Source organism: Poromitra crassiceps, assembly GCF_964638095.1.
Source record: "Poromitra crassiceps genome assembly, chromosome: 7".
Lineage (NCBI taxonomy): Eukaryota > Metazoa > Chordata > Actinopteri > Beryciformes > Melamphaidae > Poromitra > Poromitra crassiceps.
The window spans coordinates 56283134-56306551 of NC_139628.1; the positions used below are offsets into that span (position 1 = coordinate 56283134).

General features: G+C 44.2%; 2 protein-coding genes across 2 annotated transcripts in view; one reads left to right on the plus strand and one right to left on the minus strand.

Annotated features, from left to right (window-relative positions):
• The first annotated feature begins 561 nt into the window (after positions 1-561).
• txnb (thioredoxin b) lies at positions 562-6267 on the plus strand. The gene is made up of 5 exons (XM_083640464.1): positions 562-677; positions 1777-1881; positions 3346-3411; positions 5460-5525; positions 5905-6267. Exons 1-5 carry the CDS (start codon positions 654-656, stop codon positions 5968-5970), a joined length of 327 nt encoding a protein of 108 aa, XP_083496590.1. The 5' UTR covers positions 562-653; the 3' UTR covers positions 5971-6267.
• A 2091-nt stretch (positions 6268-8358) lies between these two features.
• svep1 (sushi, von Willebrand factor type A, EGF and pentraxin domain containing 1) overlaps positions 8359-23418 on the minus strand; it is a gene marked incomplete at its 5' end in the record, with an annotated part of 271175 nt that continues 256115 nt past the window's right edge. The window contains 2 exons of the mRNA XM_083640220.1: positions 8359-8679; positions 9568-9661. Of these exons, the coding sequence (XP_083496346.1) occupies positions 8649-8679; positions 9568-9661 (125 nt within the window). The 3' untranslated portion in view covers positions 8359-8648. The remainder of the gene's footprint in view (positions 8680-9567; positions 9662-23418) is intronic.

Consider the following 23418-nt stretch of genomic DNA (forward strand, 5'->3'; position numbering starts at 1 on the left):
TAAATTTCAATCAGATAGCCTAAGGCTATAAGCTTTTGAGGACCGTTATTTCATCCGTTTCAACAGTTTACAAAGTTTGATATGTCTTTCAGGGAGGTGGGAGAATGGAAGGGGTAAATACTATAATACTACTATAGGATAAACTAATTTACTGCCAAATTATTAATTATATTATTAATTATTATTATTAATAGTAACATCTTGCAAACGATAGCCCAGCTAGACTTCTGCCTTGGCTTGGTTACATTCATAGACCGTACATGTTGCATTGCTTGGTTGGGGGAAACGAGCGAGAATAAAACAATGCTTCTGCGACAACTTTCAAAATAAACCACTTTTTGACAAGCGTGTGTTGCGTTGCAACGCAACAAGCAAACATTGAATAAGTCAATGTGGAAATAATAAATATATTCACTGATGAATCAGTTGTAGATCTTTAGAAAATACAATTGCCGTGTTTTCCAAAAGTACAATGTCTACTTCCAGATTTTATTGTGAATGTAAAATAATGTAACTTCCGGTGTGATCGAGTTATGTCGGGTAGCTTGACGCAGCCCTGATAAATGAGAGCAGCATACTGAATAAAGGGCATTTCCAACCTCAGCCGCGTGTCGCTCATAGTACAGAGGCCCATCGCTGTTTGTTTTACAATCATGGTTCAAGAAGTCGAGGATTTGGTGAGTACTAATATCTTGTTTATGTTCTGCTTTTACTGGCTATGCTAGAGTTATCGTATCGGCAACAGACATATTTATCTGATCCTTTCCCTGACGCGTCTTGGACAGCTGCGCGCCTCTTCAAGTTATTTCAGCTAGACTGGTGAACGTAACGATTCCTGTTAAAACCGTTATGATCAGACTAGTATTAACGTTACATGCTTGCTTCGAGCTGCTAGTTAACTCTTCAGGGACATGGTGTGTGTCCTGGGCGCACGTTGCACACCCGGTGTGAGGTTAGCAAGCATGGGATCCTGGACTTTGTCTTTTGAGCTTGTGGGCTGGGCAGGACTGGCCAGATATGTCAGACAGGCGTTACATAACATTTACTTAGTGATTGTGGGTGACTACAGTGTTGCTAATTGCTAACGTTACAGATCCACAAGGGTTAGTTAGAAAGTGTGTTTTACACACCAGCTGGACCAGGAACTATAATAACCTTTTTATTCAAACAGTAATGGCACACCATGGCCAGCTAGCTGGTGCTGGTCACACACACCGCCCATTCATCCTCTGCATATGGCAGGCTAGGCTAGGCTAACTGTTGGCTTTTAGTACAGATCAGCGAGCAATTAAGAAATGAACTGACTGATTACATCGTATTTGTCCCCCGTACAACTGAAGTCTAGTTCAGCAAACTGCATTTGCGTTTCTCTCAATTAGTGGATAAACTTGTCCAAAAATAAACAACTCAAGTGTATATGGTCACTATGAGGCAAACAGACAGCAAATGTGACCAGTAAACACAATTAGCCTACATATTATTCAGAATCAGGGAGGGAAACTAGTCACCTTTGTGTGACGGTCAAGTCAACTTTTTGATCCCAAAATAGGGCACTTCAGTGAATGATTGTGAGTGGTTTTGTGTCTGCCGCCCTCTGGTATCTATCATCACCTTTTACACTGTCAATGAGTTTACATCCCTGGTCCCTGCATTGCAGAATAGTGTAATTTTCTTGAAAATACACATTGCTTTGCTTACTATTTCTCCATTAAAGCATGCGGTGAAGTTATATCTTATAGCTTTTTAGCTGGGTTAACTGTTATTCATTTTCTGCAGGATTCCTTCCTGGCCATCCTGAAGTCGGCTGGAGACAAGCTGGTGGTAGTGGACTTCACAGCCACGTGGTGCGGCCCCTGTAAACAGATCGCCCCCCGCTACAAGGTGAGTGGGCCATTCCATTACCCTGCGTTCTGCAGCATAGATGAAGGATTTGGTAAAAAAGAAAAGAAAAAAAAGTTTGTATTTGGTCGGAATAAAGATCTCATGATGTAGCTCAGGGTCTAAAGACTTTCCTGCTGTCACATCATGTAGCATTTGTGACTTTTTTTCTCGCCACAAAGACTTGCAGTTGCATTTGAGCTATTTGCCATCCCTTGCAGTATTGGTGAATTGGACCCACCCACTGCCTCTAATCCAATCAGACACAACGTGAATAACAGTGTCATTTAGAGTTAGGATAGATTGAGGTAACAGTAAAGCAGGGAGGAACAGAATGCTCACCGATATGAAAACAAAAAGACCATTTTGTCAAGTTGTTTTTTGTACTATACAAGAATGAATGGCAGCAAATGGCTTCTTCTGAAAGTAAAATCACCAATATTTTAGACTTTTGGGTGGATTTGGTCAAAGCAGATAGGATTTTTTTTTTTGAGATACAGGATCTTGATCACAATTTTTGTTTGTGGATACAACAGGTCAAACGTGATCCAGTTTTCCCGACTAACCTCTTTTGAGACGTCTCTAGTCTGTGTCAGTTAAAGGGAGTCCTGCCATGAGGATGTATGTGTTGCTCTCACTGGAGACTGGAGAGGTTGGAACTGAATCAGCTCTTCAGAGAGATGCGTTGTTGCCCGGGGCAACCTTTTGGCCAGCCGCTCCTCACCCTCAAGTAGTAAACACTTGTTGGATGCCTGCTCAACTGGAAACAGGGTTCCCACAGGTCCACAGAAAGTTTGTGGATTTGAAAAATACAAATCAAGGCATTAAACGTTTTTGAAAATAGACACGCGTCATTGAAAGTGCTTAAATTTAGCGTTTTTCCTCCATAGAGAATTACGAGGTGGCTCCGCCTCCAGCTCTCAAGTGAAAACAAAATGTTTTCTAACGAGCGTTGCAGTCGCTGGATCTCTGTCATCTGCAGTTGAACTAACAGCACAGTCGAGGAAGTCCTCACACATTCAAGCCTTTCCCTTTTTAATTGTCTGAGTTTCTGTAAACCTGGCTGCTAGTGCTAGACTAGTGCCAGACTAGTTCTCAGTGTTGTAGCAGTAACTAACATTGATCCCTGTCTCAAACTATGCCATGTTGGGTCCTTGAATTTGGGGTATTGGGGCTTGAAAGTCCTTGGATTTGATGTTGAAGGTGTGGGAACCCTGTGGGAAACCCTTGGAGAGAATGTGATGGCTGCGTCCGTCCAGCTCATTGACATAATTGAACTCAGGATTTGATGTTTGTCGTCACCACTGAGGATGATTTCCTCCTTTTTAGCCTTTTTAGAAGATATTTTGAAGAGAAAAGCGTCAGTATTTTAATCCTCCCTCACAGTCATATTTGTATTTCTAATATGTTTTGGCCCACGTGTCATCAGTAGCTCTTCCACACTGACTCTGATCCGTTCTCTCACAGGAAATGTCGGAAAAGCCGGAGAATAAGAACGTGGTTTTCCTGAAGGTGGATGTGGACGAGGCCCAGGTAGGTTAATAATACACAATCACTATATAGTCTATTAATACACAATCACTATATAATAGTCTATTCATAACAAAACTGATTCCTGCCATGCACCATGACTCACAATGACGGAGCAAATTAACAGCTCTATTGTGTTTGTATGTGGCTTTGCTGACCCTATTTATGTTGTTCTATCCTGGATATCTTTTTAGTTGGATACTTCCTGATTCAGAGATTAGTTTTCCAAAGTTTGCAGTTGATAAACGGGCAGAAACTCCTCACTGAAATGTTCAGAAATGCAAATTTGAGGGGTTAAATTTAGTATTCTCATTTTCAGGCCCACTTGCTTGTACATCACATCTTCCTGCTATTTCTGCATTTTACACCATTAAAAAACATCACAGACAATTATTTACCCAGCAATATTTACTATTATTCCAGAATCCCATATTGCTCCTTTCAGGTCGAAAGACTGGTGCAATAAAAGGACTGTAAATATCTGTAAATGTCATTTGAGAGAAAACCAGGAGTAATAAGCATCATAGGACAAAAAGATCAACAGAGAAAAATGACATTGTGTGGATAGACTTTTCAACACGCATGCCATTAATACTCATAGCAATGCGAGTTATTCATAAAAATCAGTTCACCATGCCGTGTGTGGGTTTGGGTCAAAGTTCACCGGGGCCGTGTGGGTTAGGGTCAAACCACAGTTGGCTCATGTGACCACACACAGTTATGCTCTTAATCCTGCCGCTACAATGCATCATTCATGTTCATTTGTCACGAAGCGAGGCGTGGTCGCGGAACTTGATGTGTGTATTTTTTTTCTGAAACGGGCGTGCGAGCCTTAAACGTCTGTAGCATGGACTGAATGTAAACGAGGTAGGTCATGTAGCCGGCGGTCTGTGTGGTGTTGTAACCACATGCGTGGTAACCTAGGAAATCACAACAAACAGTGAAGGAGTTGAGCCGTTTGCACCGACCTTTGATAGCCTGTGATTGAATCTCCCTGCTTCCGTGAATAAAGCAGCTAACACAATATTCCCGTCCACAGATGAGACCAGCAAAAGAAATGTAGGAAACGTGCAGCTGCCAGCGCCCCCTGTTGACTGAGCAGAGTCAAGACACTTAGAATACAGAGAAAACTAATGTAGTTATTGGGATGGCAAGTGTGTCACCATGTGTTTTTTTTTTACATCAGAATGCTGATGGCAAAAGAGACGAGTGAATGCAACAGTTAGTTAAGTCAGCATCTTAGCGGAGTTTGTAATGATTGTAAAGTAGCATGAGCTTAACGAAGTTATTGAGTGCATTGTTACAGTCAAATTGTTTCTGTACAGCTAGTCACACTTAGGGATGTAACGATAACCGGTTTTAATGATAACCGTGATAACATTCCTTACGATAACCGTAGTTTAAAATTTTCATTATTATTAAAACCGTGGTACCGTGATTACCGTGTTACCATGGTTACAGTGTTTTGAAAAACATGGTAAATACTGTCCATCATCAACCAAAGTTGGCAACAGTCTCCCAGATGCAAACACATGCAGTGCATCAATCCTTTTTGGGTCTGAGTTTTCAATATAAAACTTGGGTGAAATGATTTCTGTGAGTGTGTTAGTACTTTTTGAACATTTCCAGCACATTTTAACAAACCGTGATAATACTGATAACCGTGCTAATTTTGGTCACTATAATCGTGATATGAAATCTTCATATCGTTCCATCTCTAGTCGCACTAGGCTTGGAGGGATGAAACTCACGACACGCGTTCTACTGCAAAACAGAAACCAGCCTATATTCACAAAGTGGTGAGGGGGAGAGTGGGTGAGGACCAGAAACTAAACACAGCCTCTTCTCGGACGGAGATGTATACCTCACCACTCGCAGAAAATCAATGTTGTACCATTGGGAGATACTCAGAGCAGCATAATCTACGACCTAGCAAATAGTCTTGCGGCGCTCCTAGCTTAGTCTTAGTTATTATAGGTGGAGCGCATTTAGCCCTGTTTATATACCTGACTTGTTTGTGTTTCTCAGCCTCCTCTTCTGTCTCTTTTCAGGATGTGGCACAACACTGCAACATCACCTGCATGCCCACATTCCACTTCTACAAAAATGGCGAAAGGGTAAACATTTAATCATAAATATCATAAATGCCCCATTTCCTTTCCTTCACGTTGGGTTTGTCTGTTCTGTTTTTAACCCTCTGATTGGATGTTGTCATCCTTTCATCTGGCACAATGTATTGCAGTGTTGAAGTGGTGTGTATAGAGGCAAAGTGAACGTCACTTCCTGCTTCAGCACTGTACCAGAGATTTTCATCCGCCATTTATTTTCCCATAGACATTTCATAAAATGCTTATAAAAAGAGTTTTACTTGTTCAAACCAAATGGTTCAGATATATTTAGAAACAGGAAAAATCTGGTACAGTGCTGAAGCAGGAAGTAGGCGGTCACTTTGCCTCTCTATTTGTAAACGCCGTTCCTTTGTCCTTCCCGTTTCAGGTGGAGGAGTTCTCCGGCGCCAACTACGACAAGCTGGTCGAGAGAGTAGAAGCTCTGCGGTCATGAAGCTAAGCCCCACCCACCATCCACTAAGCCCCACCCACCATCCACACGCACCTTGCCTGTATAAACACCATCAGAACCAGCACCACCACCCTCCACACAACGCCCGAGAAGATCTGCTTTTCTATTCCACATTGGCAATAGTTTCAGTGACTTACTGTATTCCTCATTCAATGCATGCATGTGCTGATTCTGTGTAAACAACTGGCTTATAATTGGACTAAAAGCTGTTAATCCTGTTTTATATCTCAGATTTGTCTCTGTAAAGTTTTTATTGTTTCTAACTAGGTGGATTTAATAATAAAGGAAGATGAATAGCTGATACTTTGTTCTCTTGCTTTTGATGGGAAGGTTTTAAAAGGCTTCTTCATACAAGGTCTTAAAAGAGCTTAATCAAGTCCTTGAATTCATGCGCGGCGCCAGGGGGGGGCTAGGGGGGGCTTCAGCCCCCCCTGAAATTAGCCAAGCCCCCCCTAAGCCCCCCCTGGAAATTTCTTTGGAGAAAAACAATTTATAACACTAAACTAGGCTAATACATCATAGAAGTGAAAATTCCCAGCATCCTTGAACACAGCATCAGTGGCTGTCTGCACCGGGCCGGCCCATTTTCTATAGAGGGGTTCTCCCCATACTGGCGCGTATTATTGCATGGTGTGATAGAAGGACCTCCCCTCTGCTCTGCTCAAAGTGGCCTGTTCCATCTCCAAGGCAAAGCGTCTCTCAAGTAACCGCGGAAGTTAAACTTCCATAAGACATGTCAATATCTACGGAAAATGGACATAAAACAAGCGTCTAGCGTTAGTATCGCGCGCCTTTATATTGATCAAGCGTTTATGTTGATGGCTATCACAAAGGAGATACTTTATTTTGCTTTGTACACGGACTGGACTGGAGTGGACAGCACAGGTTCTAGGATCGAGCGCATTAACAGGTAGGCTGCCTGCCAGCCCAGGGCATTGAATTTATATTTGATATATACATAATGGCTTTGTTAAGACTGCGTTGCCTACTGTGCTGTTGTGTTTTTTGGCCGCCGTGCTCATGCGTGTGGTGTGAATGTGAACATAACGCCGGGATTGCACTGGTTGCATTTGCGTTGCGTTGCAGCTGTTCTCCGGTTTCACTCCGTGCTCTGTGCTCCGCCAACACTAACCGGCTGCGTGCAGAGCACGTCGCGGCTCCGCTCCACCAGACAGCTGGAGTGATGAGACCGACAGGTTCTCACGGTGAAATCGAGCGAGACAATTTGTATGTTGGATAAATACAACAACAAACAGGCAGAAGATCATTGTTCCCAACTGGAGAAGCAGAGGAGGGGTGGGCTTGCTTGGTGTTGTCCTTGTAAAAAGGATGTGTTGTGTCATATATTATTTTGTGGTTTTCCACTTCAATTATGAACTTTTCCTCATACTTGTTTGTCCTCTGGCTTGATATTGAATGCTGTAAACACCTCTGCCCTGTTGATTTCATGCATGGCTCCGCCCAACTTGCTGGGCTTTGCTTGATTTACCATCTAAATGCGTGTGCTGCATATAGCCTTGTGTAACTGGACTCATCAGTCTCAACATACAGTGTGACATAGGGCTAAATACACAGTCAGTCTTCAGCTCATTGAAGCACTTACATGCATAATGTTGGGTTGGGGATTTGGCTCTCAAAGGAAAAGCAGTGGGCCCTCCTTGTCTAATATTAGAGCCTAATTCACACCCTATCAATCATATTATTATTATTTCTTATGTTAGTGGTTCTCAACTTTTTTACACAAGTACCTGAGAAATTACCACCATATGAATGTATGAGAGGGAGGGGCCCCCGCGTACCACCAGTGGTACCTGTACCACAGGTTGAGAAGAGAACCACTGTCTATTTATGTAGAAAAAGTTAGCCCCTGCTGTAAATATTTAAGCCCCCCCTTAGCCCCCCCAGCCACAATTGGCTGGAGCCGCTACTGGTTGAATTTAACTTTTCAAAGTATTGGAATACCTGGAAAAAGGGGCCTAGAAGTGCTTGAAATAAAATGTTTGACACAATGCAAGTCAAAATGTAAAAGACGACAAACGTATCCTGGGAAAGTTGACTTAAAAGCGCCTGAACATGTGGACCTACTATGGTATGCAAATTTAGTCAGGTTTAACGATGCAAATGCAGTAAAATGCACCATACATATATTTGCATCTTTCCTTACATCAACATGGAAATTACTTTGTGTGTAAAAAGCAAAGTCAGGTCAATTGTTTTTATAAAGCGCTAAATCATAAGTTCTCTCGAAACGGTTTAGAGCAGCTATAAGACCAAACTCTTTATTTTAGACCCACCAATTAAACAAAATTAAATGAATTCTCACATGAGCAAGAACAATTTGAACGAGAAACGAGTCCAAAGAAAGACATGGAAAGTAGTGTTTTATTTTTTTATGGTATTTTATGCTTTAATAAAAATGTGAGAATAGTTTACACATATACATTGGACAATCACATCAATAGTTTTTACACATCGTACAAGTATATAGCAGCATACGTTAATACTGTTGATTTTCTATATGAAAAAATACAGCTTTATTTTACAAAATGGTTCTTGGGTTTTGCTTCTTTGAGAGATGAGAATGAATGGTTTACAATTGTGTCAGTAACTATACAAAAAGTCCCTTCATCAGATGGTTCACATGGAGCTGAGTGGCATCTTTAGAAATGGTAGTATGCCGATTTCCTTTTCCTGTGGAGAGAGAGAGAGCGTCTTAACTTCCTGTTCGATTCAGGCAGTGAACTAGGACATCATCATCATCAGTGTTTTGTTAACCAGTTACTGGCCCTTGGAGTTAATGGGTGAAATTCAGTGAAGCTGTCAGTTACTATTTCTAAAAACAAAGATGATGTCATACTCAGACATAATGTTTTGCATGTTAAGAAGACTCATAACTTGGAAGGAAATACCCACCCACAGATAGTCCTACTACACTGTTACAAAGAAATGAAAAGAAATCCCCTCATCGCCCACATCTACTTCTATGTAAGTTAGTAGTTTACTGCATTTCCTCTCATGCTTTTCTAACTCCCCCAGAGAGAACAGGCCGTCATGTGCTTTTTCCAGACAAACGGAGTCAGGCCCCTTTACTCAAAACGAAACCGGTCTTGTGGCTGCATTGTATTCTGGTGAGGCTGCTGTGGGTTTTGGGAGGAAACTCTTGACAGAGGTAACTGGCCATGGTCTCATAGTAGCCACCTGTTTACAGTACAGCTCTGTCACCCAGAGGAGCTGGGCTACCAGGGGACTGAGGGACAAGCTTGGCAGCTTTCCTCAAACAGTTTTAAGACCTGTGACAAAGAGGTACAGTGTCGCATGTTGAGAAAGACACGCAGCCAATTACTCATTCTGCTATTCTGCTGAACAGCTGACTCAGAGCTGTTCATGGAAACAGTAATACTGAAACTGAAGCTCCACAGAGCGATCGATGGAGCCTCCCGGAAAAGCGGTTTTGTGCTGAGCTTCGCTATCTGTCCTCCCACTGTTTGGACTGGATCCAGCACTGAGGAGCGGGGAGCACAGGCTCCTCTCCGCATCGTGTGTGTGTGTGTGTGTGTGTGTGTGTGTGTGTGTTGTCACCTGGAGCAGTCGTGCCCGCTCCACCCTGGGCTGCAGTGACACCTGTTCGGCCTGATGCACCTGCCTCCGTTCAGACACGGCAACGAGCACACAGCTGTGGATGAGGAAAAACACACACACACACACACACACACACACACACACACACACACACACACACACACACACACACACCTCCCACATGTCACAGGGGAATTTCACACAACACACCTTTAAAGCTTCTATTGTTCTGAGAGCATTTTATTTATTTATCATATTTATCCTTACTGTATGTAAGGATACTGTATGGACTTTATCTACTTTTTAACTCATTGAGTGCCAGCCACTTTTGGAGAACGGACGCTCCCAGTGCCAGAGTTTCAGAGCGTTTTCAGTGATTTCTCGAGGCCCACAGAATATTGTGTGATATTACTATGTAAACACTGAACACGCACAAAGAACGATGAGACTCTCTTCTATCATCTGCAAAAAAAAGTTTATTGATACCATTTTCCGTTCTTTAGTTATGAGCCGGAGAAGATAGGCTGTTTTGAGCAAAAAGACAGGTTTCAAATTATAAGCTGAGATATTCAGCCTTTTGTGAAATGAAGCATTTCAAGCACATTCACTGACTCTAGCTAATATTTTCTGATGTAGTGACGTGATGTAGTTGTGTGGTGCCTGCGTGCCCCACCCCCCTCTCCCCCCCTCAGCTGCAAACTCCTCCCCACACTAACACACAGCCTAACACGCACCCAGTCTATTTTCGGAGCGCTCCGTTTTTGTGCGCCGGGCGGCTCCCAGCGCGACACGGAAATGCCAAACCGGACTGCAGGGAAAGGTTAGGCCCTTCGGCGTCGGGTGCTGCCTTTCTGGCGGGTAATCGTGTGGAGAAACTATATGCAGACAGACAGACAGAGGCAGAGGAGCTCAGTTGTGGGCGCGGATTGACTGATGTTCGCAGCCAACGTCAGCTGCAGACAGAGCAATCTATATGGCTCTGGCTGCAGCATGCATCGGTTTCTCTTTGATCACGGCTTTTTCCTGCTGTTTTCCGGACCTTTCTGTAATCTGCAGAGCACTGTCGCCACCTAATGAGTCCGTAAAATAGGTTATACACCTTCAATAGCTACAATATTTGTACAGGAGATACAGAAGGCTTTGATCCACGTCCCACCGTCAAAAAACGCAATTGACGAACATACTCGTCCTTGGCACTCTACGTTACTAAACGAAATGACGAACATACTCGTCCATGGCACTCAATGAGTTAATGATCAACCATTATTAGAATACATTTTCCTTGATCACAAGAGCCCATAGCTACAGCAGGGATGATAGAGAGGGCCACACTAAAAATGCCTCGCTACCAGAGGGCCAGATTGTGACCGTGCACTTCCACCAGTAGCCTACTGTGACACCATCACTCACATCATTATAGCTGCTAATTTGATGAAAAGGACTGACTGTTAATCAAAGTTTATTATACCAACATTTATATTTTTCACTGACGGGGAGCTGCCACTGCCCATCAGTATTCAGCATGTCAATGGGAGAAGTACACACATTCTTTACTTAACCCATTGATACCTGATGCAGCATTTGCATGTATATCCCTCATTTGTGTGTGTATCCCTTTAAGACCGCGAACCGCGTATGACCGCGGTCTTAAAGGGATACACACACAAATGCTGCATCAGGTATCAATGGGTTAAGTAGAAGTACATTTACTTGTGTAAATAAAGACTCTGGTAAAATTAGAAGTACTGATTCAACTTGTTTAATCAAGTAAAAGTAAAACATTACAGGCTCTGAAATGTAATCAAGTATAAAAGTAAAAAGTATTTCTCCCGGCTGTTTCTGTGCAAAGCTAACTGAACCTCACGTCATTTAAGACAAACAGAATTTCTGGGCTGAGGACTCTGGAGACGATGAACTGAGCACACACAGACACACTCCAATTAACGCTCTCCAAGTAGTAGGATTGGCTATAGGTGGTGTATTTATGCTGATGGTATATAATCTCTGCTCCTGGATTTGTTTGAAACAGTCACTGAAGAACTAAATCTAGGAAATGAAATGAAATAAACTGACTCCCTTCAAGCTTCAAGTCAGTTTTTGTGGAGCACAAAGTCCTTCATCACTTGTGTTAGTGGTAGGGAGTGCACTTGGTTCAGGCGATGTGTGCCCAGCACTTGGCGGATCTGGATCCGACACACGTGGGCCAGACTGGGAGGACATCTCTTGGCCTCCAGAAAGACCCTGAGAGCCTCAGGATCTGCCCTCTCCTCCAGCTGTGCTTGCTCTGTGGTCACCAGGGCCGGGTCAGCGCCGTGGTCCAGTAGCAGCTGGACGGAGGCCATGTTGCACCTTTTAAGCAGCACCACCTGCAGCAGGTGAGAAGCCACGTCACGGGTCAGAACGCCAGCAGCCTGGAGCAGCAGGTGGAAGCAGTCCAGGCGGTTGTGTACAGCACTGAAGTAGAGAGGGGTCGTCAGGGTGTCAGGGCGTTCAGCACTGATGGGGGCCAGGGTGATTGAGCCGTGTCCGCTTCTGTTAGGGTCGGCCCCGGCTTCCAGGAGGATCCGGACACAGTCCAGGTGACCGTTGTACAGGGCACAGCAGAGAGGTGTCTGGTTATACCCACCAGCTAGGTCTACCTGTGCTCCCTGTGTGATCAGGTAGTCCACACAGGCAGCATGACCCATAAGGGCTGCGAGCACCAGAGGGGTCCACCTCCACCAATAAAGATACTGCTCATTGATCAGCCTTCTGAAGCGGTCTCTCTGCAGCAGCCTCCTCAGTGTGTCCAGGTCTCCTGCACTGACGGCATCATGAAGCTGCATGTCACCATATCCTGCTTGAACAGCCATTCCTTCAGATGTGTCACTGTACCACACTGACTTGTAGCTGTGTCTCAAACAGAAGGCAGTATCAGTGTTGCCAGGTAGGAAATGTTGAATTATCGTACCTGAGGGTCAAAATGATCTTGTGGGAGGAAAATATTGTACGCGAGCAGCGGCTTCTTCTTCTTATGGCTTTTCTTGCATCCTCCACCACTTATATAGCTTCAGCCAGGTACGATTTATGACATCACAATTGCTGGAATGACATCACTGATGACATCACAATTGCTTGAGTGACATCACTGTTGACATTGCTTGAGTGACATCACTGATGACATCACAATTGCTCGAGTGACATCACTGATGACATCACAATCCCTGATTTATGACATCACTGATGATCATCAGTATATAAATGGGAGCTCGGGCTCTGTCTGTCCCACTAATGACATCATCAGTGATGTCATAAATTCACTCACACACACGAGGCTATTCACCTTATTCTTTGCCCATACAACAGTGTGGTTCCCAACCGAGCTGTTCTGCCATTCCAAAGTACCCCCTCACTCATGTGTGTCGATGACTTTCTGAAATTTGTTTTTTCATATTCAAATTGAGTAGTTCTTCCATTCAGATGACACCAGAAACTTTGCTCTATAGATTTAAAACAGGCCGCTGCTACAGCGATTTGATGGTGTACATCACCCAAATATGTCATATATTAATCAGATTAGTAATGCTGCATGTGTAATGTGCATCCCGGATATAGTTTGCTACAATAGTGTTGTTAGCTCAAATGTTAATGTTAAACAGTATGTGGATGGACAATGCTAACGCTATTAGCGCCATGTTCTGGGATGTACAGTAAAAATAAAAACACAGATTTGGGTGGTCTAACCTAACCTAACCAAAAACATCCGCCTTGTATTATTTATTTTTTTGACCCAGGGGCCACAGTGAGCGGGCCCGGGGGGCCGCATGTGGCCCGCGGGCCTCCAGTTGCCCATGCCTGACCTAGAGTCTAGACAGACATTGCTACAGCAACAGAGTGATGCATTAGTGCGCTGACAGACAGATGGCTAAAGTGTCTTTGTATTCACTCGCTGTCTCCTCCTTTGTGCCATCAATGATTGTAAAACCCTCAATAGAGCTGTCATGGACCAATCAAAACCCTCAATAGAGCTGTCATGGACCAATCAAAACCCTCAATAGAGCTGTCATGGACCAATCAACTCAAGATCTTTATGAAACAGGGAGTTGACCGTTTTGTGTGTGTATGGCTCGTTTCAGGGTGTAAGTGGTGATAAGTTAGTGTGCTCGGTTTCTTTTAGATAGAACTCAAAGGAGACTGCCACTCACACAGAGCTACTGTATATAGTCATGGGAAAAAAAACACAGCAGCCCAGTATGCATATAGATATATACAGGATACACTTGACCCATTGATACCTGATGCAGCATTTGTGTGTGTATCCCTTTAAGGTACCTGTCACTACCTACAGCAGGTACCTGTCACTACCTACAGCAGGTACCTGTCTGTCACTACCTACAGCAGATACCTGTCTGTCACTACCTACAGCAGATACCTGTCTGTCACTAGCTACAGCAGATACCTGTCTGTCACTACCTACAGCAGGTACCTGTCTGTCACTACCTACAGCAGGTACCTGTCACTACCTACAGCAGGTACCTGTCACTACCTACAGCAGGTACCTGTCACTACCTACAGCAGGTACCTGTCACTACCTACAGCAGGTACCTGTCTGTCACTACCTACAGCAGGTACCTGTCACTACCTACAGCAGGTACCTGTCTTTCACTACCTACAGTAGGTACCTGTCACTACCTACAGCAGGTAGCAGGTACCTGTCACTACCTACAGCAGGTACCTGTCACTACCTACAGCAGGTAGTAGGTACCTGTCACTACCTACAGCAGGTACCTGTCACTACCTACAGCAGGTAGTAGGTACCTGTCACTACCTACAGCAGGTACCTGTCACTACCTACAGCAGGTAGTAGGTACCTGTCACTACCTACAGCAGGTACCTGTCACTACCTACAGCAGGTAGTAGGTACCTGTCACTACCTACAGCAGGTACCTGTCACTACCTACAGCAGGTAGCAGGTACCTGTCACTACCTACAGCAGGTAGTAGGTACCTGTCACTACCTACAGCAGGTACCTGTCACTACCTACAGCAGGTGCCTGTCACTACCTACAGCAGGTAGTAGGTAACTGTCACTACCTACAGCAGGTAGTAGGTACCTGTCACTACCTACAGCAGGTAGCAAGTACCTGTCACTACCTACAGTAGGTACCTGTCACTACCTACAGCAGGTAGCAGGTACCTGTCACTACCTACAGCAGGGATGATAGAGAGCGCCACACTAAAAATGCCTCGCTACCAGAGGGCCAGATTGAGACCGTGCACTTCCACCAGTAGCCTACTGTGACACCATCACTCACATCATTATAGCTGCTAATTTGATGAAAAGGACTGACTGTTAATCAAAGTTTATTATACCAACATTTATATTTTTCACTGACGGGGAGCTGCCACTGCCCATCAGTATTCAGCATGTCAATGGGAGAAGTACACACATTCTTTACTTAACCCATTGATACCTGATGCAGCATTTGCATGTATATCCCTCATTTGTGTGTGTATCCCTTTAAGACCGCGAACCGCGTATGACCGCGGTCTTAAAGGGATACACACACAAATGCTGCATCAGGTATCAATGGGTTAAGTAGAAGTACATTTACTTGTGTAAATAAAGACTCTGGTAAAATTAGAAGTACTGATTCAACTTGTTTAATCAAGTAAAAGTAAAACATTACAGGCTCTGAAATGTAATCAAGTATAAAAGTAAAAAGTATTTCTCCCGGCTGTTTCTGTGCAAAGCTAACTGAACCTCACGTCATTTAAGACAAACAGAATTTCTGGGCTGAGGACTCTGGAGACGATGAACTGAGCACACACAGACACACTCCAATTAACGCTCTCCAAGTAGTAGGATTGGCTATAGGTGGTGTATTTATGCTGATGGTATATAATCTCTGCTCCTGGATTTGTTTGAAACAGTCACTGAAGAACTAAATCTAGGAAATGAAATGAAATAAACTGACTCCCTTCAAGCTTCAAGTCAGTTTTTGTGGAGCACAAAGTCCTTCATCACTTGTGTTAGTGGTAGGGAGTGCACTTGGTTCAGGCGATGTGTGCCCAGCACTTGGCGGATCTGGATCCGACACACGTGGGCCAGACTGGGAGGACATCTCTTGGCCTCCAGAAAGACCCTGAGAGCCTCAGGATCTGCCCTCTCCTCCAGCTGTGCTTGCTCTGTGGTCACCAGGGCCGGGTCAGCGCCGTGGTCCAGTAGCAGCTGGACGGAGGCCATGTTGCACCTTTTAAGCAGCACCACCTGCAGCAGGTGAGAAGCCACGTCACGGGTCAGAACGCCAGCAGCCTGGAGCAGCAGGTGGAAGCAGTCCAGGCGGTTGTGTACAGCACTGAAGTAGAGAGGGGTCGTCAGGGTGTCAGGGCGTTCAGCACTGATGGGGGCCAGGGTGATTGAGCCGTGTCCGCTTCTGTTAGGGTCGGCCCCGGCTTCCAGGAGGATCCGGACACAGTCCAGGTGACCGTTGTACAGGGCACAGCAGAGAGGTGTCTGGTTATACCCACCAGCTAGGTCTACCTGTGCTCCCTGTGTGATCAGGTAGTCCACACAGGCAGCATGACCCATAAGGGCTGCGAGCACCAGAGGGGTCCACCTCCACCAATAAAGATACTGCTCATTGATCAGCCTTCTGAAGCGGTCTCTCTGCAGCAGCCTCCTCAGTGTGTCCAGGTCTCCTGCACTGACGGCATCATGAAGCTGCATGTCACCATATCCTGCTTGAACAGCCATTCCTTCAGATGTGTCACTGTACCACACTGACTTGTATGCTGTGTCTCAAACAGAAGGCAGTATCAGTGTTGCCAGGTAGGAAATGTTGAATTATCGTACCTGAGGGTCAAAATGATCTTGTGGGAGGAAAATATTGTACGCGAGCAGCGGCTTCTTCTTCTTATGGCTTTTCTTGCATCCTCCACCACTTATATAGCTTCAGCCAGGTACGATTTATGACATCACAATTGCTGGAATGACATCACTGATGACATCACAATTGCTTGAGTGACATCACTGTTGACATTGCTTGAGTGACATCACTGATGACATCACAATTGCTCGAGTGACATCACTGATGACATCACAATCCCTGATTTATGACATCACTGATGATCATCAGTATATAAATGGGAGCTCGGGCTCTGTCTGTCCCACTAATGACATCATCAGTGATGTCATAAATTCACTCACACACACGAGGCTATTCACCTTATTCTTTGCCCATACAACAGTGTGGTTCCCAACCGAGCTGTTCTGCCATTCCAAAGTACCCCCTCACTCATGTGTGTCGATGACTTTCTGAAATTTGTTTTTTCATATTCAAATTGAGTAGTTCTTCCATTCAGATGACACCAGAAACTTTGCTCTATAGATTTAAAACAGGCCGCTGCTACAGCGATTTGATGGTGTACATCACCCAAATAGTCATATATTAATCAGATTAGTAATGCTGCATGTGCAATGTGCATCCCGGATATAGTTTGCTACAATAGTGTTGTTAGCTCAAATGTTAATGTTAAACAGTATGTGGATGGACAATGCTAACGCTATTAGCGCCATGTTCTGGGATGTACAGTAAAAATAAAAACACAGATTTGGGTGGTCTAACCTAACCTAACCAAAAACATCCGCCTTGTATTATTTATTTTTTTGACCCAGGGGCCACAGTGAGCGGGCCCGGGGGGCCGCATGTGGCCCGCGGGCCTCCAGTTGCCCATGCCTGACCTAGAGTCTAGACAGACATTGCTACAGCAACAGAGTGATGCATTAGTGCGCTGACAGACAGATGGCTAAAGTGTCTTTGTATTCACTCGCTGTCTCCTCCTTTGTGCCATCAATGATTGTAAAACCCTCAATAGAGCTGTCATGGACCAATCAACATAGAGCTGTCATGGACCAATCAAAACCCTCAATAGAGCTGTCATGGACCAATCAACTCAAGATCTTTATGAAACAGGGAGTTGACCGTTTTGTGTGTGTATGGCTCGTTTCAGGGTGTAAGTGGTGATAAGTTAGTGTGCTCGGTTTCTTTTAGATAGAACTCAAAGGAGACTGCCACTCCCACAGAGCTACTGTATATAGTCATGGGAAAAAAACACAGCAGCCCAGTATGCATATAGATATATACAGGATACACTTAACCCATTGATACCTGATGCAGCATTTGTGTGTGTATCCCTTTAAGGTACCTGTCACTACCTACAGCAGGTACCTGTCACTACCTACAGCAGGTACCTGTCTGTCACTACCTACAGCAGATACCTGTCTGTCACTACCTACAGCAGATACCTGTCTGTCACTAGCTACAGCAGATACCTGTCTGTCACTACCTACAGCAGGTACCTGTCTGTCACTACCTACAGCAGGTACCTGTCACTACCTACAGCAGGTACCTGTCACTACCTACAGCAGGTACCTGTCACTACCTACAGCAGGTACCTGTCACTACCTACTAGGGCTGTCACTTTTCATTCGAAATTCGAATGCAACTTCGAATGTGGGGGGAGGGGTTCGTTTTCGAAATGTAATTTGAATGTTCGAATTTTTATTTTATTTTTTATTATTATTATTTTTTTTTTTTTTTAATTAACCAACTGCTGCTTGCTGGTAATGTTAATCCCATGTCAGAAAAAGTCTCCAGATTTGTCGCGTTAGTCTCTTCCGAGAAAGATTGTCTCCAGGGTCTGAAAAGTTGTCTCGAGTTGGATGCAGCCAAGTTTGTGAGGCAGTGTTGTGACTGTGAGCGTCCAAGCTAACACGTCGGGCTGATGCCCGGTGGCCTGCAGTGGGTTGCACCAGCTGTGCGTAAGTTGAAACGTAAGCTAGTTTGAACGTAAAGTCTCACTAAGTCCGAGTTTACGCACTACTAAAAATATTTGGGTTGCACCAAGTGAAATAGTTACAACGTAGGCATAAGTTAGAACTTAAAATGTACACCTACGTCTTACTAGGTGTAAAGTCCTCCGTAAAATAGCAGTCGGCACGGATTGCAACTTGGCACCGTGGCGCATCGTTGTTTTGCGTCCGCAACGCGCTCTCCGTGATAAATTACACCCTTTGATATTTATGACTCACGCTTTTGTTTCCCACAAGCTGCAGCACTGCATACAAATTAAAATAACCGCAACAATTTAGTGAGGCAGGATGGTGGTATAGCCTACAATACTGATGAAGAGCTCACAGATAAACGTTAACAGTAATATGAACCTAAACAAACGTTACTCAATAACGTTCTCATTTGATTAGTGTTGATGAAATATGAAAGCACTAATTTGCGGTGGGCAACATGTCCTGTTTTCACTCCACTTAAACAACCGTAAATAAACACCGTTTCCACCGTGTTTTTCACTGATTGGTCACAGATACTGTACACGTCATTGTCTGCGACACTATTTTGGTTAGTATGGACTTTAGGGTCTACTAGTTAAGATGTACCTTACGTCTCCGTGGTGCAACCAAACAAAGACACAACTTTAGTGTCAAACTAACTAGTTTGAACGTAGCAGTTAGTGTGGACTTTACACCCTAACTTAAGACAGAACTTACGTTCAGCTGGTGCAACAGGCTGCTAGACTGAATTTTTTTTTTTTTTTTTTGATTAACCAAAAAACTTCGAATATATTCGAACGAATATCGGGCAATTAAAGTTCGTTCGAATTTTATTTGGGGGAAAAAGTGACAGCCCTACTACCTACAGCAGGTACCTGTCTGTCACTACCTACAGCAGGTACCTGTCACTACCTACAGCAGGTACCTGTCTGTCACTACCTACAGTAGGTACCTGTCACTACCTACAGCAGGTAGCAGGTACCTGTCACTACCTACAGCAGGTAGCAGGTACCTGTCACTACCTACAGCAGGTACCTGTCTGTCACTACCTACAGCAGGTAGTAGGTACCTGTCACTACCTACAGCAGGTACCTGTCACTACCTACAGCAGGTAGACTAGGTACCTGTCACTACCTACAGCAGGTACCTGTCACTACCTACAGCAGGTAGCAGGTACCTGTCACTACCTACAGCAGGTAGTAGGTAACTGTCACTACCTACAGCAGGTAGTAGGTACCTGTCACTACCTACAGTAGGTACCTGTCACTACCTACAGCAGGTAGTAGGTACCTGTCACTACCTACAGCAGGTACCTGTCACTACCTACAGCAGGTACCTGTCACTACCTACAGTAGGTACCTGTCACTACCTACAGCAGGTACCTGTCACTACCTACAGCAGGTACCTGTCACTACCTACAGTAGGTACCTGTCACTACCTACAGCAGGTAGTAGGTACCTGTCACTACCTACAGCAGGTAGTAGGTACCTGTCACTACCTACAGCAGGTAGTAGGTACCTGTCACTACCTACAGCAGGTACCTGTCACTACCTACAGCAGGTACCTGTCACTACCTACAGCAGGTACCTGTCACTACCTACAGCAGGTAGTAGGTACCTGTCACTACCTACAGCAGGTAGTAGGTACCTGTCACTACCTACAGCAGGTACCTGTCACTACCTACAGCAGGTACCTGTCACTACCTACAGCAGGTAGTAGGTACCTGTCACTACCTACAGCAGGTACCTGTCACTACCTACAGCAGGTACCTGTCACTACCTACAGCAGGTACCTGTCACTACCTACAGCAGGTAGTAGGTACCTGTCACTACCTACAGCAGGTAGTAGGTACCTGTCACTACCTACAGCAGGTACCTGTCACTACCTACAGCAGGTACCTGTCACTACCTACAGCAGGTACCTGTCACTACCTACAGCAGGTAGTAGGTACCTGTCACTACCTACAGCAGGTAGTAGTGTAGGTAGTAGGTACCTGTCACTACCTACAGCAGGTAGTAGGTACCTGTCACTACCTACAGCAGGTAGCAAGTACCTGTCACTACCTACAGTAGGTACCTGTCACTACCTACAGCAGGTAGTAGGTACCTGTCACTACCTACAGCAGGTAGCAAGTACCTGTCACTACCTACAGTAGGTACCTGTCACTACCTACAGCAGGGATGATAGAGAGCGCCACACTAAAAATGCCTCGCTACCAGAGGGCCAGATTGTGACCGTGCACTTCCACCAGTAGCCTACTGTGACACCATCACTCCCAATTATAGCTGCTAATTTGATGAAAAGGACTGGTAATCAAATCAGGGAGTCAGGCATGAGCTGTGAGCTCTGATTCACCTCAGTGATCAATTTTGATTTTCTACCTCCACTCTATGGAATCACTTCGACTCAAGCTGTGAGTTAAAGTTTAAGAAGGGTTTCTGGTGTAAAAGGAAAGAAAGAGGGAAAAAAGGGGAAAGCCAGCATGGCTTCAAGGAAAGGTGGAAGAAACAAAGCAGGCCCAGAGGACCAAACACATCCTGGCGAGATTGATATGAATCCTTCTCTTGTTGAAATAATGTCTGAACTTAAAGCTCAACGTTCTGAGATACTGGGCCGCTTAGACGGCATTGACAATAGTTTGGGAAACATGACTGCGCAGGTAGCTTCAATGAAAGAAGCTCTGGCTACAACAAACCAAGTGCTTGAGAAACAGGAGCGGCGGATTGACGAAACAGAACAACGAATCTCAACACTGGAAGATACTTTACAAGTCACCCAACGGGATTTACACCGAGCTACAAACTTAATAAAAACGTTGGAAGCTAAGACTGATGATCTAGAAAACAGAGGGAGAAGAAAGAACGTAGTCCTGCTGGGACTCCCAGAAAAGTCAGAAGGCAACCAAATGCTATTTGAATTCATACAACAGAAATTGCCCGTCTGGCTCAAACTCTCAATAGATCAACCACTTGATTTGGAACGTGTTCATCGCTCCCTACGACCCGCTCCAGAACCCGGGAAACCTCCGAGACCAGTACTAATCAGATTCTTACGGTTCCGAGAAAAAGAAATGGTACTACAAGCTGCAAAGAAAGCATCCATCTTCGAGGGTCAAGCCAAACTCACCGTTCGTCAGGACTTGTCTGCTGAGGTCCGCCGCAAACGCAGGGAGTTTGACCAGGTGATCAAATTCTTCATAGAGAAAAGTATGTTCCGAGGGTTTGCTTACCCCCACCGGCTCCGTGTTCTCCATCAAGACGCGATCGTTTTCTTTGAGGATCCGAAAGCGGCGGATTCCTTCGCTAAACAGCTGTAACGTCTAAGTTTATTCCAAACTCGATCAGAGTGGAGGTAAGACTTTTTTTTTTCTCCTCTCCCTTCGTCATAACTATTACAGCCTACGGTTGACCACGCATTGAGGACTATTAAGGAGTGTGGATTATATTTTTCTAATATAACTCGTATTTGGAGTGGATTTTTCTGTTTAAACTTCTTTCTGATGTCTCTACTTCCTGCAATAACGAGTGACGCACCAATGGACGATACCAATGACTGAAGGAGAGGGGGGTGCTAAAACACTCCGGTATGACTTTAATTCACATCTCCCCTCTCTCCCTCTTGGTTGTTTGATATGCGACCATAACCTACGTTGTGCGGGTTTATTTTCCTCCCTGTATTAAGATTCAAGATGAGCGGGGACCCCTCTGTTTTTGTTTTTTTATCTTTTGAACGGTTTCCCTGCTCGGCAGTGTGTGAAGAACGAACAAATGGACTATTCCATGATGGACGGGGGGGGGGGGGGTGGGCATTAAGATCAGTGCTGTTTTCTCTCTCTCTCTCTTGCTCTCTTTCTTTTTTCTCTTTTTTTGGCCTTTAAATGCAATTATGTAATAGATTACAATCGGGGGAAGGGTTCTGAAATTTAAAATTAATGCAATTATGTAATGGATTTTGTTTCTACAGACTCCTTCCAGCCTAGAATTATGACTAGACTTATTATGACTAGAATTATATGCTCCTCCAATCAATTAGAAGCACTGAGGGTGGAAGCTCTAGGCTGCCAGCCCTACAAGGATTATTTGCCAGTTCTCTCTCAGGGGTTACTTGCCTCCCCTGGCATGCTGGCTATTTTAATTTCACTTCTTTCTGATCAATTTTTTGTCATGGTGATTCTATTTCATGTCTTTTTCTGTGTTCTGTTTTTTGATTTGTCTATTGTTAATGTTTTATTTGTAAAATGCCAACTTTTGTTATGTGTCTTCTTTAATGCCAACTGTGTCCAATTGTCATTAAATACTATTAGCATTGCAATATATGGTCAGTCTTAATGTGATAACCTTCAATGTCCGAGGGCTCAATTCTCCTCTAAAGAGAAGGAAAATTCTTGAATATTTCAGACTTAAGAATGTGGATTTAGCATTTCTTCAGGAAACCCATCTTAAGACTGCTGATATCAACCGATTCCAAAACAAATTTTACAAGGTTATTTCTTTTTCATGTGCCCAAAACAAATCTAAAGGTGTGTTAATACTGATAAAGAGGAAATTGAATGCTAAACTTGGGTTCAGTGGGGCAGATGGACAAGGAAGATTTTGTTATGCAACTGTTATCATCAATGGTTCAAAGATGTGTCTGTCTGCTGTATACGCTCCAAATGTTTTCACACCCTCATTTTTTGATGTTGTGAAGGCTAAACTCCTTGAATTTGTGGATTGTATATTGGTTCTGGGATGTGATCTGAATTTGGTTGTTGATCCTATATTTGACACTAGCAATACTAACCCATTACAACGGCACTTATCTTCGCAATATATCAAATCATTTTTAGAAGATTTAAATATCATTGATGTTTGGCGTGTGTTGAACCCCCTAGTCAAAGATTTCACATTTTTTTCAGCCCGCCATCAGAGTTATTCTCGTATCGACTACATTCTTGCTTCCCCTAGTGTTCTCAAATCTGTCTGTCAATCCCGAATTCTACCTATACTTCTTTCAGACCATTCCCCAGTCTTAATTTCATTAGAT